Raw genomic sequence first — 15,000 nt, forward strand, 5'->3', positions numbered from 1 at the left:
AGTGCACTAAAAAGATGTCTCAGGGTGGTTAGCAATTAAGGAAACATCTGCCGGATACCAGTGAAAGGGTTAAAATCTGATATCCTTGGAAAAATCTTAGTATTTTTTTTTACTGCAAGGCGTGAAAAGTTTTAGAAAAGAGATTGAAGTGTTTGAAAATAGGTCTCTCTCTCTCTCTCTCTCTCTCTCTCTTACTTATCAATTTCTCGTCCTTTCCTTCCTCTTTTATTCCTTTCCTACTCCTTATTTTTCAGTCTCTTTCTCTCCTTTCCTTTCTTTTTTTTCATTTCCCCGTCTCCCTTTTCTTCCTTGTTCTTCTTACATATGTATTCTACGCCTTTTCCATCTTCCTTCTCCTCGTCACTCTTGAAAATAAAACATAACGATAATCAAACAAAGGAACCTAACCACACGTATTAATACAAGCGTGTGGTAGTTTTGTAGGATGTATGAATATAATACACGAAAAATCTCTCTCTCTCTCTCTCTCTCTCTCTCTCTCTCTCTCTCTCTCTCTCTCTCTCTCTCTCTCTCTCTCTCTCAGCAGAAAACGTGATTACTGTGATTACGTTCCGCCCAAATCTGTGTTTAATTCCCAGCCAAACGAGGCAAACTGAGGCGCGCCGACACACACGCACAGAATTACTGGGGTTTCTGATAAATGCTCGTGTGGAATTGTTAGTGTTGTAATTAGTAGTAGTAGTAGTAGTAGTAGTAGTAGTAGTAGTAGTAGTAGTAGTAGTAGTAGTAGTAGTAGTAGTTAGGTTAGGTTAGGTTAGGTTAGGTTAGGTTAGGTTAGGTTAGGTTGGTTAGATAGTCAGTCAGTTAGGTTAGGTTAGGTTAGGTTAGGTTAGGTTAGGTTGGTTAGATAGGTTAGGTTAGGTTAGGTTAGGTTAGGTTAGGTTAGGTTGGTTAGATAGGTTAGGTTAGGTTAGGTTAGGTTAGGTTAGGTTAGGTTAGGTTAGGTTAGTTGGTTAGGTTAGGTTAGGTTAGGTTAGGTTAGGTTAGGTTAGGTTAGGTTAGGTTAGGTTAGGTTAGGTTAGGTTAGGTTGGTTAGATAGTCAGTTAGGTTAGGTTAGGTTAGGTTAGGTTAGGTTAGGTTAGGTTAGGTTAGGTTAGGTTGGTTAGATAGTCAGTTAGGTTAGGTTAGGTTAGTTGGTTAATTGATCTGTCAGTCAGTTAATTAGAGGCAAATACCTGTTAAACTAACAATTATAATCCCCTCTCTCTCTCTCTCTCTCTCTCTCTCTCCGGGAATTGAGAAGGTGATCACGCCCATAACTCCATGATGGCGGCGCTAACGACCCTAATGACTTGTGAACACCTTATTACACTCGCCTCACTGTGCGCCCTGAATCACCGCCACCACCTTGTTCAGGGCGTCTCGTTAAGGGTGGTGGTGGTGGTGGTGGTTGTGGTAGAGGTGGTAGTAATAGTCTTAGAGTCAATAATCAGAACAATAGTGGTAGTAATAGTAATAGTGGTAGTGGTGGGGGTGTTATTTATCTATTTATTTTTTTATGTAAGATGGTCACTGGCCAAGGGAAATAAAAAAAAGAGGAAAAGAGGAAAATAATGCTGGTGAGGTGCCGGTTCCGAAAGATATGCTAAGAGAATCATCGAACAATTGAAGGACAAGTGTTTTCAAAGAGTTCATGTCACTGGAAGGAGGAAATACAGCAGCAGGCAGGGAGTTCCACAGTTTACCAGAGAAAGGGATGAATGTTTGAGAATACTGGGAATTTCTGAGGCACTGAATGATACTAAGTTTGCTCTGCCCCAGTCAGAAATTTTAGAGAGATCAAAAGTCAGGGTTTCTGCGGCTTCCCTGCGTGAACTGTAGAACTTGTAGTTGTAGTAGTAGTAGTAGTAGTAGTAGTAGTAGTAGAGGTAAAAGTAGTAGTAGTAGTAGTAGTAGTAGTAGTAGTAGTAACAGAAGTAGTAGTAGCAGCAGCAGTAATAGTAGATACGATAATAAATTAAGAGTTTAAACTTAATGAAGATTTCTAAAAGAGATAGGCAGAAACTGGTTCTCCAATAGACTGATGGATGAATGGACCAGACTCAGTAATCAGGCTGTTAGTGCTGAGTCAATAAGGAGTCTTGAAAGATTAGACATATTTATGAATGGGAATGATAGATGAAAATAGGCAGGCATTTTTATACAGGGACTGCCACGTGTAGGCCTGATGGCTTCCTGCACCAACCCTTGTGTTCTTATTTTCAGTTGCATAACATTTGACATTCAACCGTACGTTCATCTTCACTATCATTACCATACATCACTATCTGTTACTATCATTAATGGTCTACTGTTCCCTTGCAGCTGCTGGTGAATGTTCCACCGTGCCTGGCCACTTGAAGGGACTGAGGCGAGGAGGGAAGCCCGCCTGTTATATACCCTCGGGCACGCAGGAAGCCCCGCCCCCACCCAGGCACCATACGCACAAATCAGCCAATCCGGTGCAGGGTGGCGGGTAGGCGACCAATCACAACTCATCCCTCGGACCTCCCTCAGTCCCTGCTTGGCCAAGAAATCAAAACAAGGTGGAAAAAAAGTGGACGGTTTTGTGGTTCTTTTCCGAGACTTATTTCGTGAGTGGAAAATTTTTTTGATTCTTTTTTTTTGTTTAGTGTTTGTTTTGGAAAAGTGATAAGTTTGGAGTTTTTGAGTAGAGAAATTATTTAAACGAGGAAAATTAATAGAAAAGAGAAGTGAGACGTTAAAAGATCAAAAGTGAGAGAGAAGATAATAATATTATAGTGAAATGATAGAAAATAAAACAAAACAAAAAACAAAAGAAAGTCAGAAATGTTGAAAAAAAAGAAAAAAGAAAAAAAGAAAAGCCAACAAGTCAAATAAAAAAAAAAAAAAAAGAATTAATCCCGCCTAACTGCCCGTCCTTAAATTTCAAAAAACAAAACAAAACAAACAAACGAACAAACATGAAAAAAGAAGAAAAACAAAAACCAAAAAAAAAGTGAAGAAAAAAAACTGAGAGAAAACAACAACATGAAAACAAAAAACAAAAACAAACATTACCTCAAAGAAAAGAAAAATAGAAAACGAGGAAAATAAAAAAAGAAAACGGAAAACATTACACTCATCGTTTCCAAGTTCCATCCTATTCTAAAAATAAAAAAATCTAAAAAAAAAAAAAAAAGTATCGCATGTACGTAGTTCTAACATTCGTACACACGTAGACAGACACGCGCAGATCACGTACGTACATATTCACGTACACACAGTCACTTTCTCATGTCTCAGAAAGCTTTGTAAATTTGCTTGTTTGTTAGCCAGCACGAAAGAGGCACAGGAGACGAAAGAAGAAAAAGAAGAAGAGGAAGAAGAAGAAAAGAATAAGAAGAAGGAGAAGGAAAGTGAAGGAAAAGAAAGAGGGAAAAAAAAGGAAAAGGAAAACCAGCACGTACGATTTTCTCACAAACTAATTTAATCAAAACAGAAACTAAAATAAATAAAAAAAAGAAACTATGCCATAAAAATGTAAAAAAATATATATATACATAAAAAAAGCTGACCTTGAAATTCCCTGACACTTTTCTCCCTCTGTTTATTTCCCTTCTCTAAATTTTCCTCTCCTTCTCTCCTTACGCCAAAGTGAGAGAAAGGAAGAAGAAAAAAAAAAAAGAATGATAAAAAAATGCAAAGGGAAAGAAAACAAGAGGGAGGAAAGTGATGAAAAGGAATAAAAAGTCCCAAAGTCCGTTTTCTATGCCATTGCTCAAGGGAGACTGCTTCAAAATACTAAGAAAAGTGACGATGTTCTGTAAAACTGTGCCTCCTGTTAGCTACATATATATTTTTTGTCCCTCTCTCTCTCTCTCACTCTCACTCTCACTTATAAGGTACTAGCAAGTCACTTTTCGCTCACCTCTTGGGTTGCTGTGGCAAGTGGTGTTAATATCTACCGCTGAGATGCTTTAGTCGGGTTTTACTTAATAGATACTTATATATATACGTACTTACATACATACATACATACCTAGTTTTTACAATAGTGGGACCAGTTTGTACAGACTTAGAGAAAATGGGAACTGAAAGAAAACGGGGTTGCGTGCCTGTGTTTGTGGTTTTCCGTGCGCTTGTGTGCTTTTGTGTGTGTGTGTGTGTATGTGTGTGTGCCTGGGTGGGTAGGTGTGGTGGTAAGATGCATCACACGTATTTTGGAGTTTGAAATGATATCAAAATTAATACTAACACGTTCATTGTCGTATTATGTGTTCATCTTCCTCCATTGGTGCATTTGGTGGTGTTTGTCTATGTGTCTTGGTTCACAATACTTCACTGTTTCTTTCTAATACGATTTTTTCTTTTTTTATTCTGCTTTTAATTGTTATTTTTGTGGTGAATTTTTGCGATAGAAAGTGTTCAAATCTTAGCGTTCCTGGTCTTAATGTTACGTCTGTTTTGCCTGTTTTGGTGTTCGTCTGTGTGTTTTGGTTTACGATACTTTACAATTTCTTTCTAATTCGATTCTTTTTTTTTTCTTTTAATTGTTATTTTATTTATTTATTTTTTTTTGTGGCGAATTTTGCGACAGAAAGTGTTCAAGTTTTAGCGTTCCTGATCTTAATGTTACGTCTGTTTTGTGCGTGAAATCATGAGTTTCTTTGGTATTAAGTTTTTATTACTAATTTTTCGTGCCAAATTTTGCGATCGAAGGGGTGTCAAATTAAAGCATTCATTCTCCACAATTCAGCGTCTGTTTTATGAATGTAATCACAGTAGTTGTTTTGGGGATTAGGTGTTATCGATATTTTCCTTAAAAACAGGAAAAAAGAAAAAAAGATAAACACGAATACGACATGTTAAGGACGTGTTCAGTTCGTTTTAACTTACAGTATTTTTTTTTTTGCATAATTGATATATTTTAGAATTTTCAAAGTGATAAATAAAGCTACATCATTTTTACAGTAGTAGATTATAGATTTTTTAAAACGTAGATAATATTACCCATGAAATTCTATATTTTAACATTTCTAGTGACGAGGAAATGACAATCAAAGGAATCTCGTTTCATATATTTTTGAAAGACGAAAAATAACAAAAAAAAAATTACGATTATCAACAATGAACGAGAAAAAAAAAATACACTGAAAAAAAAAAAAAAAACTCAACTTTGCGTGTGAATGTGTGCGTGTGTGCATGCATGCGCGTGTGTGCTACTTTAGTGTTACTTTTCCGTTCATTTTTAGTGTTGCGATCCTTGAGCCTAACGAGTAACGATGTAACGGTACTGTAAATAGCACTAATTAACCTGTCCCTCACACCTTTACCTGTAAGAACCCCTCCCCACCAGTCACCACGCTTAATACACCTTCTTATAAACTATCTTAATACATAACTGATACTAACCACGAAGCTAAAGAATATATACATACACACCTGTTTATATAAGGAAGGCTATACATACAAAGGCTTCATGTATACTTATTCACTCCTAGATGACTCACACAGGCCCTTAAGTATGCCACAGAGGGCGTGAAGTGTGTTAAGTAATGTGAGATGAGATTGTGTTAAGTGAGTGAGGTAAAGGTTGTATTGGTGTTGCTGTTCGTTTAATTGGTGTTCGGACAGGTGTGGTGATGTGTGGTGAGGTGTGGTGAGGTGAGTGTGTGTGTGTGATTTAAGTAGTATTCTGGTGCTGACTCGATGTATTTCTGGGTGTTGTGATGATGGTGATGATGGTGATGATGGTGATGATGAGTTGTTTGTAGTGATGCTTATGTTACGATGATTGATGATGGTGGTGATGATTTCAAGCTATGAGTGTTGTGATGATGATGATGATGATGATGATGATGATGATGATGATGATGGAATATGATATGGGCAGAGGAAAGTTGATATTGATGATGTAAGATAAACCCATGATGATGATGATGATGATGATGATGATGATGATGACAGCCTAATCAAAACTAACCATCTGTGTCTGTCTGTCTGTCTCTTTCGTCTCTTAAGTCTGTTCACCGCGCGAATCTCAAAAGTCTCACTCAGGGAAGCAGAAAATGGAAAATGGCAAAAAAAAAAAAAAAGTGAAAAAAAGTGAATAAAAGAAAAGATCAAGAGGGAAAGAAAAATAATAAACAAATGAATAAACAGCTGTAATAAATAAAATAATATACGGCTAAATTAATCAACTTTCTCTTTTTCTTGTCTATTTTATTTTATTATTGAGGAAGACAGGCCAAGGATGAAAAAAAAAAAATAAATAAATAAATAAAAACTTTAAAATGCCGCTCCTAAAAAAAAAAGAACCAAAACAATCACAGAATTTTATTTATTTTATTTATTTATTTATTTTTAAGTCAATGAATACAGAAAGGCAATATTTTCAAAGCACATTAACATATACTATCCTTCACTACAACCTCATTACATGTACAACTGGAAAAAAAAACAAAAACTCAAATTTACGATTGAAAAACAAAAATTCACTTAGACCACGCCACGAAAAATATTAAACTGAAATGATTTGTCTTGTAGTCTTTTTCCCTTTCTTTGTTCCTTCCTCCACCATACTTGCCCTTGACACCCGCGGCGCACCTTGAACACGAGCACTTAATTACCTCGACACACAGAAGTTACCTCGGCACCTCCAGGGAACTATGGAGAGGCGGCATTCTTTGCACTAATAATCCCCGCGTGGCTCACTGCGACGCGCGATGTGGGAGCGAGATGAGACGCTGATCACATTTCGTACAGATGTGAAGTACCTTTTTTTTTTTTTTTTATCATCAAACTTGTAATGAAGAATAATCTGTAACTGGTCAATTGTGCGTGTGATAAAAAAAAAAAAAATTCAAGTGAAAAATAAAAGTAGCCGTGAAAATTTTTGAAACGTTATGGTAAAAAAATAAAAAAAAAAGGAAAAGAAAGGCGAATATTTGAATTAGGCTTTAAAGAAACTGGATAAGTGAGGATAATTTTTTTTTTTATCAAAGTTTTCTTTATCAGACTTTAACGAAAACAGATAAAACATTTCTGATTAAACATTCGTAAAAAAAAAAAGAAACAGATAAGAACGATTTTTTTTTTTGTGAAACTTTGCCCCCCCCCCAAAAAAAAAGGGAAAAAACTCACTTCTCTGTTGCTTTCCTCACCCCATAAAAAAAAAAAGAAAGGAAAAAAAAAAGGGAAAAATCTGAAGTGTTTAAAATATCTGCCAAATTAGTTGCGAAATGTATAGAACTGCACGTGTATAATGCATGATTCATGTATACGAGAAAGTTTATTATTACCCTTATCAATAATAAATAAATAAATAAATAAATAAATAAATAAATAAATAAATAAATAAATAAAAGCAGAAAAGATGATCATTTAAAGAAGCATAAAATAAGAAAATAAAAAAAAGTCGACGTTTGCCATTTTCCACAGTCTGAGTTTCCTGAGAAGAGTGGGCAAGACAGAGCCAAGCAGAGCCGTACAGAGCCAAGCAGAGCCACACTAACCATCAACCTACGTGTAGCATCTATTATGGAGCTTTTTTTTTTTTCTTTGCCAGATTTGCATGACCCGGGTATCCTATCCACGCCGCTGTGCTCAAGCCAATGCCACGCCCGCCCCTCGCGCCACAAGACAATGCTGTACTCACTGCTAAACACACGAGTCAAAAAAGTCACAAGAAAATCAAGAAAAGAATATATATAAACTGAAGCTTCAGTTGAAAAAAAAAAATCCAAAATGAAGTTTCGAAAAAAATCCGAATTGAAGGTTAAATAAAAAAAATGAAGGAAAAAAAGGTTTAATTTCGGGGGAGAATAATAATTATTTGTGTTTTAGTGATTTTTTTTTTTTTATTCGCATGAACATTTGTATTATTTTTTTTAACACTCTTGTTGGTAAATACTTACTTGCACAGTCTTGTAATGAAGAGTAATCTGTAATTGGTCAATTGTGTGTGTGGTAAAAATATATATAAAAAAAAAAAATTCAAGTGAAAACAAAAGTAGCCGTGAAAACTTTAGAAACATTATGGTAAAAAAAACAAAAAAATACGCAAATTTTAAGAAACATCAATTAATTCGTTATGAGTTTTACCACTGAAGCTGATTGATTGATTAAGCTTAAGCGTTACTGCAGGAAGCAAAATCATGTGCACCGCTGAAGTAGATCAGTAAGTAGGAATAGTGAAATAAATAAATAAATAAAAAAAAAGAATCGAAATAAAAAGCAAAAAAAAAAAAAAAAAAGGCTGTTACAGTGGAAAGGAATGTAAACTTCACAAAAAACTTTCACCACTTTGAAGAAAAATAGCAAAAGAGCATCGGAAAATTTCGTTATTTGCTAAAAAAAAAAAGTAGAGCAGAACAGCACCTAAAAAAAAAAATAAATAAATAAATAAATGAATAAATTAAAAAAACATCAATATATTGTCACTGTCAGAACAAAATAGTGAAAAAAAAAAACATCAAAAATTCATTAGATAAAATAAATAAATAAATGAAAATACAAGAAACACCCGAGACAAAAATATCGAAAACTCCATCACAGAAAAAAAAAAAAAAAGCGAAAAGAAAAATAATCAGGGCCCCCCCGAAACACCCCCAATAAAATAAATAAATAAACAAATAAATAAAATAAAATAAACAAATAAACAGATAAATAAATAGATAAAAAGAATAATAACTACAATCTGACCCTGTGTACACGCGGCGACCTTGAACCCTACACGTAAAAATGAAACGAAATTGTGCCTTCATCTGTGACGCTGACTGTACGTGTCCCTGAAACCCTAATGCGCCCCCTCCCCCGCCAGTCGCTCCCTAAAACTATACCCACTCCCCGAAAACACTCCCTGCTCTCACAAAACGTTTCTCTGCTACCCAAAACGTTTTCCACTCCCAAAACACACGAGGTCCCCAAAAAACACCCTACGGAACCCAAAAACGTTCGCCTTCAGATCAAAAAAACGTTTCCCACAATCCTCAAAACGTTTTTCGAGTTCCAAAACGTTTTCCAGCGTCCCGAAATACCCCCTACCCCCAAAAACGTCCCACCATGCCATCCTAAAACGTTTCTCTAGCCACAAACGTTCAACTCACATGCCCCAAAACGTTCTCTTCATCACAAAACGTTTCCTAGGCCTATCAAACCCCCCAGGTGAGTCCCAAGTACCCCCCCAGGTCCCCTCAAAAGCCGCTTCCTCGCAAACCCCGCCGCTACACCTGACGCAGAGAATATAAAGGGAAACGAAGGAATAATAACAATAATAAACTGCCCGCTAGTAAATCCAAAACGAGATAATCAAAATAAAAAGCAAAAAAAATAATGTGAAATAAGTGATAATTCTTTACTTACAAAACATACAAATAAAACCTGGTTGATTTTTTTGTTTTTGTTTTGTTGTTTTTCTTGCTTACTATCCCTCCAGTAAATAAATGAATAAAAAAAATAAATAAACAAACCTTGAAGTTACCTCACTCAGCCCCCCCCCACTCCCCCCAAAAAAATAATAAACAAATAAATAAAAAATATAAATAAACATCCTATTTTGAAAAAAAAAAGCATACAACCATATCGCGTTTTCTTTTTGACGGTCTAATTTTTAAGGGATGACTAAAGCAGAGTTTTATCTGTGTATATCATTACTTACTAGGGATTAGCTTATTGACGTGCTTGTTGTTAATGTATTTTTTATATATATATTTATTTCTCTCTCTCTCTCTCTCTCTCTCTCTCTCTCTCTCTCTCTCTCTCTCTCTCTCTCTCTCTCTCTCTCTAAATTTTCTTATCTACTTAGCTTATTTTTTTTCGTTCCTTTCCTTCATGTCTCTCTCTCTCTCTCTCTCTCTTGAAGTATTACTGTTGTTGCTTTATAGAAAACGAGATGAAGGTATAATATTAGTATTTATATTATGGATTCCTAGGTTACCGACTGCTGGGTATTTAAATTTTATGACGTTTGTATAAATCTGGTCTTATTCTGTCTAATTAGTCTCTCTCTCTCTCTCTCTCTCTCTCTCTCTCTCTCTCTCTCTCTCTCTCTCTCTCTCTCTCTCTCTCTCTCTCTCTCTCTCTAAAAAGGTATTTGTACAGCGAGGTATTTCTTAATAAATATATTCCGATTCATCAGGTGTTTTTCTCTATTCCCCCCCAAAAAAAAAAAAATGTACTGCAATTTTAACTCTTTCACTGCCAGACAAAAATAGACAAAAATGTTTCCTTTAATGGACAGGTATAAATTTTTGGACACTATTCTTGCGGTCAACATTCTTAAAATAGTTTGTGGCGCGGAGACAAAAGTCAACTCTCCGTTTTCTCTTTTTTCTCTCCCGTGTCTCCATGCCAGCAAATTTTACCTGGGATAGGAAGTGTAGGAGGAAAAGGATTATGTGAAGCTGCTCATCCTGCTCCTCCTCCTCCTACTCCTCCTACTACTACTACTACTACACACCATCTCTATTACAGGCAGTACGTGGTTCTATTGCTGTGGTATTTTTAAACGAATGAATGAATGGATGAGTCAGTGAATGAATGAATGAATGAGTGAATAATTTAAATCACTCGTACCACAATTATATTTATTACTGCGAACATTACTACTACTACTACTACTTCTACTACTACTACTACTACTACTAACAATAATAATAATAATAATAATAATAATAATAATAATAATAATAATAATAATAATAATATGCAAAATAGACTTTATTATTTCACTCCAAGTCCTCAGAGTGAAGGAATACAAAAGGCTCGTGTTGCAATTATATACAATGATAATCTTAAGGCATAATGAATTACATATACTTTTTTAATCATCGAAAAAAATATATATATGTAACTAAAATGTAGAATAATATTTTTAAAGTACTTAGAGTCAGTTTCAAAGTACCTATGCATTCAAATTCCAAAATGTGGCGGGAGAAAATTTTGAAAAGAATAAAAAATACTGGCAAAAAAGTAACGATCTTCACAACAGCAGTAGGAAAAAAAGGAATGCAAGGTACCGGAATTATGGTAACAGTGACAAATGTGACAAGAATAATTAAGGTTTTCGCAAAAGCGGTAGTGGAAAAAACAAAAACAAAAGAGAACAATTAAATTTCGATAATAGTTACAGGGGAAAGAGAGAGATGAAAAAAAATCATTACTTTTATAATAACATAAGACGATAAAAAAGTACAGATATAATGAAAAAAATGGAAAAAAATGAAAACAGAAAAAATGAAAACTTTAATAAAACAAGAATGGACAAGAAGGTAAAAAAAAAAAAAAGTGAAATATATTGTTTGTTCGGTCAACGAAACACTGATGCATTAATAGAAGCAGGGAAAAAAGCACATTTAAGCTTTTATTTTTTTTTTCATATATTTTCGGAAATGCACCACAAGCAGAATGAGTGTGCCTTGTCATGCCGCCTCCATCACACACTGACATTAGTAGACGGCAGAAAAGCAAGTCAATAAAATGAAACAAAATAAAAAAAAAAAAAAATAAAATAAAATAAAAGGTCTTACTTGTTCCCATGTATCATTTAAAGCACAGCAAAATAATGAGAATGCTAAGATAATAATAATAATAAGAAGAATAATAAGAATAATAACAATAATAATGATAATAATAATAATAATAATAATAATAATAATCTGGTTACCTACATACGTGCACAGCAAAATAATATGCTTCTTTTTCGTTGTAAGGACAAAAATAAACAAATAAAACAATTCCAAGAGATTATAAAGGCTGAAAAAAAAAGAAAACAAAACACACACACACACACACACACACACACACACACACACACACACACACACACACACACACACACACACAGTAAGAAAACTAGGACACAAAAATACTGAATAAGTAAATTAGTAAATAAATGAATCAGCAACGTAATTAAGCCTTAAAGTATCTAATTATAAAAACAAATTAGAAAAAAGATGAAAGTCACGAAATGTAGAGATTAATTTTGGAGCATTCTTTTTTTTAATCTAAATATAACGAGACAAAAATTATTACTTTATTATTATTATTATTATTATTATTATTATTATTATTATTATTATTATTATTATTATTATTATTATTATTACCATTAATATCACATTATCATCATCATCAATTCTCTCGTTTTTCTTTTCATTTTTTTCATTATTACTATTATCTTTTTTTTTCCTTCTATTATACCACAGTCATCATCAATACACTCTCTCTCTCTCTCTCTCTCTCTCTCTCTCTCTCTCTCTCTCTCTCTCTCTCTCTCTCTTTCTCAGTCCCAACCTTAAGTAAACACATCGGCCTTATTCTCCCGCCCACATCTCTCTCTCTCTCTCTCTCTCTCTCTCTCTCTCTCTCTCTCTCTCTCTCTCTCTCTCTCTATCTCTCTCTCTTATCTCGGGCTGGTGGAGCGGCGGATGGGGAAGCGGGGCCCGGGTGCTAACCCTGGAGGAGGAAGAGGAGGAGGAGGAGGAGGAGGAGGGAAGAATAACAGAAGAGGGAGGATGAAGGGATGGAGAGATGGTTTGAAGAGATGGAGGAAGGAGGGAATGGATAGAAAGAAGGAGGAAAAGAGGGGTGGACAGAGGGAGGAAGGATGATAAAGGAGGGATGAAGGAAAGGAGATGGATAAGAGTGATGGAGAGAGGAAGGAGGGAGGGAATGGAAGGGGGAGGGAAGAAGGGATGGAGGGATGGATAGGGAGAGAAAGAGAAGATGGAGGAAATGATGTTATTATTATTATTATTATTATTATTATTATTATTATTACTCTTACCATAATTATCAACATTACTTCTATTATGATTACTGTTTTTCCTATGATTACTATTACAACTAATATACTACTACTACTACTACTACTACTACTACTACTACTACTACTGCTACTCCTTAATACAAGAAAACAATAAATAGTATCTTTTACTTTTCAATTACTACTACTACTACTACTACTACTACTACTACTACTACTACTACTACTACTACTACTACTACTACTATTATCACACGTTCACGTACCTGGGTGGGAGAAGCTGGAGAAGGGGACGGGGGGGAGGGAGCCGAAGGAGGAGGAGGTGGAGGAGGTGATGACCCTGACAGGACCAGCAGGGGACGGCGCTCCCCTCGACAGGCGCTGCAGGTCAGCGGGGAGCCCGCTGCGGACTTGTGGGTTCATATAGAGGGAGGCTGTGGGGGGTAGGGTGTGGTGAGTGGTGGTGGTGGTGGTGGTGATGATAAAAATAATGATGATGATGATGATAACAGCAACAACAACAACAACAACAACAACAACAACAACAACAACAACAACAACAACAACAACAACAATAATAATGATAATAATAATAACAATAATAATAATAATAATAATAATAATAATAATAATAATAATAATAATAATAATAATAAAAATAATAATGATTCTTCGTCGCTGTTTTCTTCTTGTTCTTCTTGTTGTCCTCCTCCTCCTCCTCCTCCTCCTCCTCCTCCTCCTCCTCCTCCTCCTCCTCCTCCTCCTCCTCCTCCTTCTTCTTCTTCTTCTTCTTCTTCTTCTTCTTATCATTATTATTACTATTATTATTATCATTCTTATTTTTATTACTATTATCATCATTATTATCATTATTATTATTACCTGTTTTTACCTGTATAGTACTTGTAACCTACCCCACTACCTGTTTACCAGCATTTCTTTCACCTGTACATATTGCGTGTAAAGTACTCTAACCCTTATTAACCTTTACATCACCTTAACTAACCTCCTACAACCTATTTACCAACACATCACCTGAACCTCATTAAATTCGCCAGCTAGACTTAATTACACATTCATTACACCTGTACTCATCACTAATTATACCTAGCACACCTGACCTAGTTACCTGTGCTCCTCCCCACCCCATCCCCACGTTCACTGACCCCTATCTTGACTTGATTCCTGCCTAGTTCACCTGTGGCTCACCTGGCCTAATAAGGAACTAGGTGGAGTACAAGTAAGGAGGGTGAAGGGGAGTCAAGGTGAGGTGAGGAAAGAATGTGTTGTTGTTGTTGTTGTTGTTGTTGTTGTTGTTGTTGAAAATGTTTGTTGATTTTTTTCCTATTCAATCTTTTTTTTTTTTGTATTACTGGTTTTGTCTTGTTTTGTGTTGTTGTTGTTGTTGTTATTGTTGAGAATGTTTGCTTGTTTATTCTTCGTTTTCTTTTTATCTAATCATTTTGTGTATTATTATTATTATTATTATTATTATTATTATTATTATTATTATTATTATTATGTGTGTGTGTGTGTGTGTGTGTGTGTGTGTGTGTGTGTGTGTGTGTGTGTGTTGTTGTTGTGAATGTTTTGTTGTCTACATTATTCAGTTTGTTTGTTTATTTGTTTGTTTATCCTCCGTTTTGTGCATTATCATTGTTTTTTGTGTTGTTGTTGTTGTTGTTGTTGTTGTTGTTGTTGTTGTTGTTGTTGTTGTTGTTGTGAACATCTGTAGTCTCCATTTGTTAGTTAATTCGTTTACTTATCCTTAGTTATGTGTTCCTATTATTATTATTATTATTATTATTATTATTATTATTGGTCTATCTTATTTTGTATGTTTTATCTAAGTTATTCAGGCAATGTTGCGAAGAAAACGGAGATATCTGACCTTACTGATAATTGTGATGACTATGATGAAGATGATGACTAATGGAAAGGTGTAACAGAAACCATAACACACACACAAACACACACACACACACAACATACACCCTACACCCTCTCCCTCTCCCCGAACACCCTTCACCCTAACCATACACCCAATCTCTCCCTCCCTTCATTCACCCTATTACCCTCCTCCTCATCCCTTCATACATTCTTCACCCTTCACCCAATACCATCACCTCTCCCATACCCCCTTTAACCCCCCCCCTCTCTCTCTCTCCACTCACATATAAAGTCGACGTAAACATTTCTCTTGCTAGCCTCCAGCTTCGTCAGTTCCTTAGCCAGTCTGGCAGCGTATATTGCGTCACTGTAGTCCCCT

At 35.3% G+C, this 15,000-nt stretch overlaps 2 protein-coding genes across 3 annotated transcripts in view; one reads left to right on the plus strand and one right to left on the minus strand.

Moving 5' to 3' along the window:
* LOC135091405 (uncharacterized) overlaps window positions 1-10,099 on the plus strand; it is an 18,265-nt gene extending 8,166 nt beyond the window's left edge. The window contains exon 5 of the mRNA XM_063989037.1: window positions 2,327-10,099. The gene's annotated coding sequence lies outside the window, so the exon portion shown is untranslated. The remainder of the gene's footprint in view (window positions 1-2,326) is intronic.
* A 570-nt stretch (window positions 10,100-10,669) lies between these two features.
* Window positions 10,670-15,000, minus strand: part of LOC135091404 (uncharacterized) — a 20,464-nt gene continuing 16,133 nt past the window's right edge. Inside the window, exons 4-7 of one of the 2 annotated variants that reach the window (XM_063989036.1) lie at window positions 14,906-15,000; window positions 12,998-13,165; window positions 12,359-12,421; window positions 10,670-12,328 (exon numbers count right to left, since the gene is read on the minus strand). The exon at window positions 14,906-15,000 is cut by the window's right edge and continues 60 nt beyond it. In XM_063989036.1, coding sequence (XP_063845106.1) covers window positions 12,369-12,421; window positions 12,998-13,165; window positions 14,906-15,000 — 316 coding nt within the window. In that variant the 3' untranslated portion in view covers window positions 10,670-12,328; window positions 12,359-12,368. Of the gene's footprint in view, window positions 12,422-12,997; window positions 13,166-14,905 lie in introns of both variants that reach the window. The other variant, XM_063989035.1, reaches the window with a different exon arrangement.

This window comes from Scylla paramamosain, chromosome 37 (assembly GCF_035594125.1).
Source record: "Scylla paramamosain isolate STU-SP2022 chromosome 37, ASM3559412v1, whole genome shotgun sequence".
NCBI lineage: Eukaryota > Metazoa > Arthropoda > Malacostraca > Decapoda > Portunidae > Scylla > Scylla paramamosain.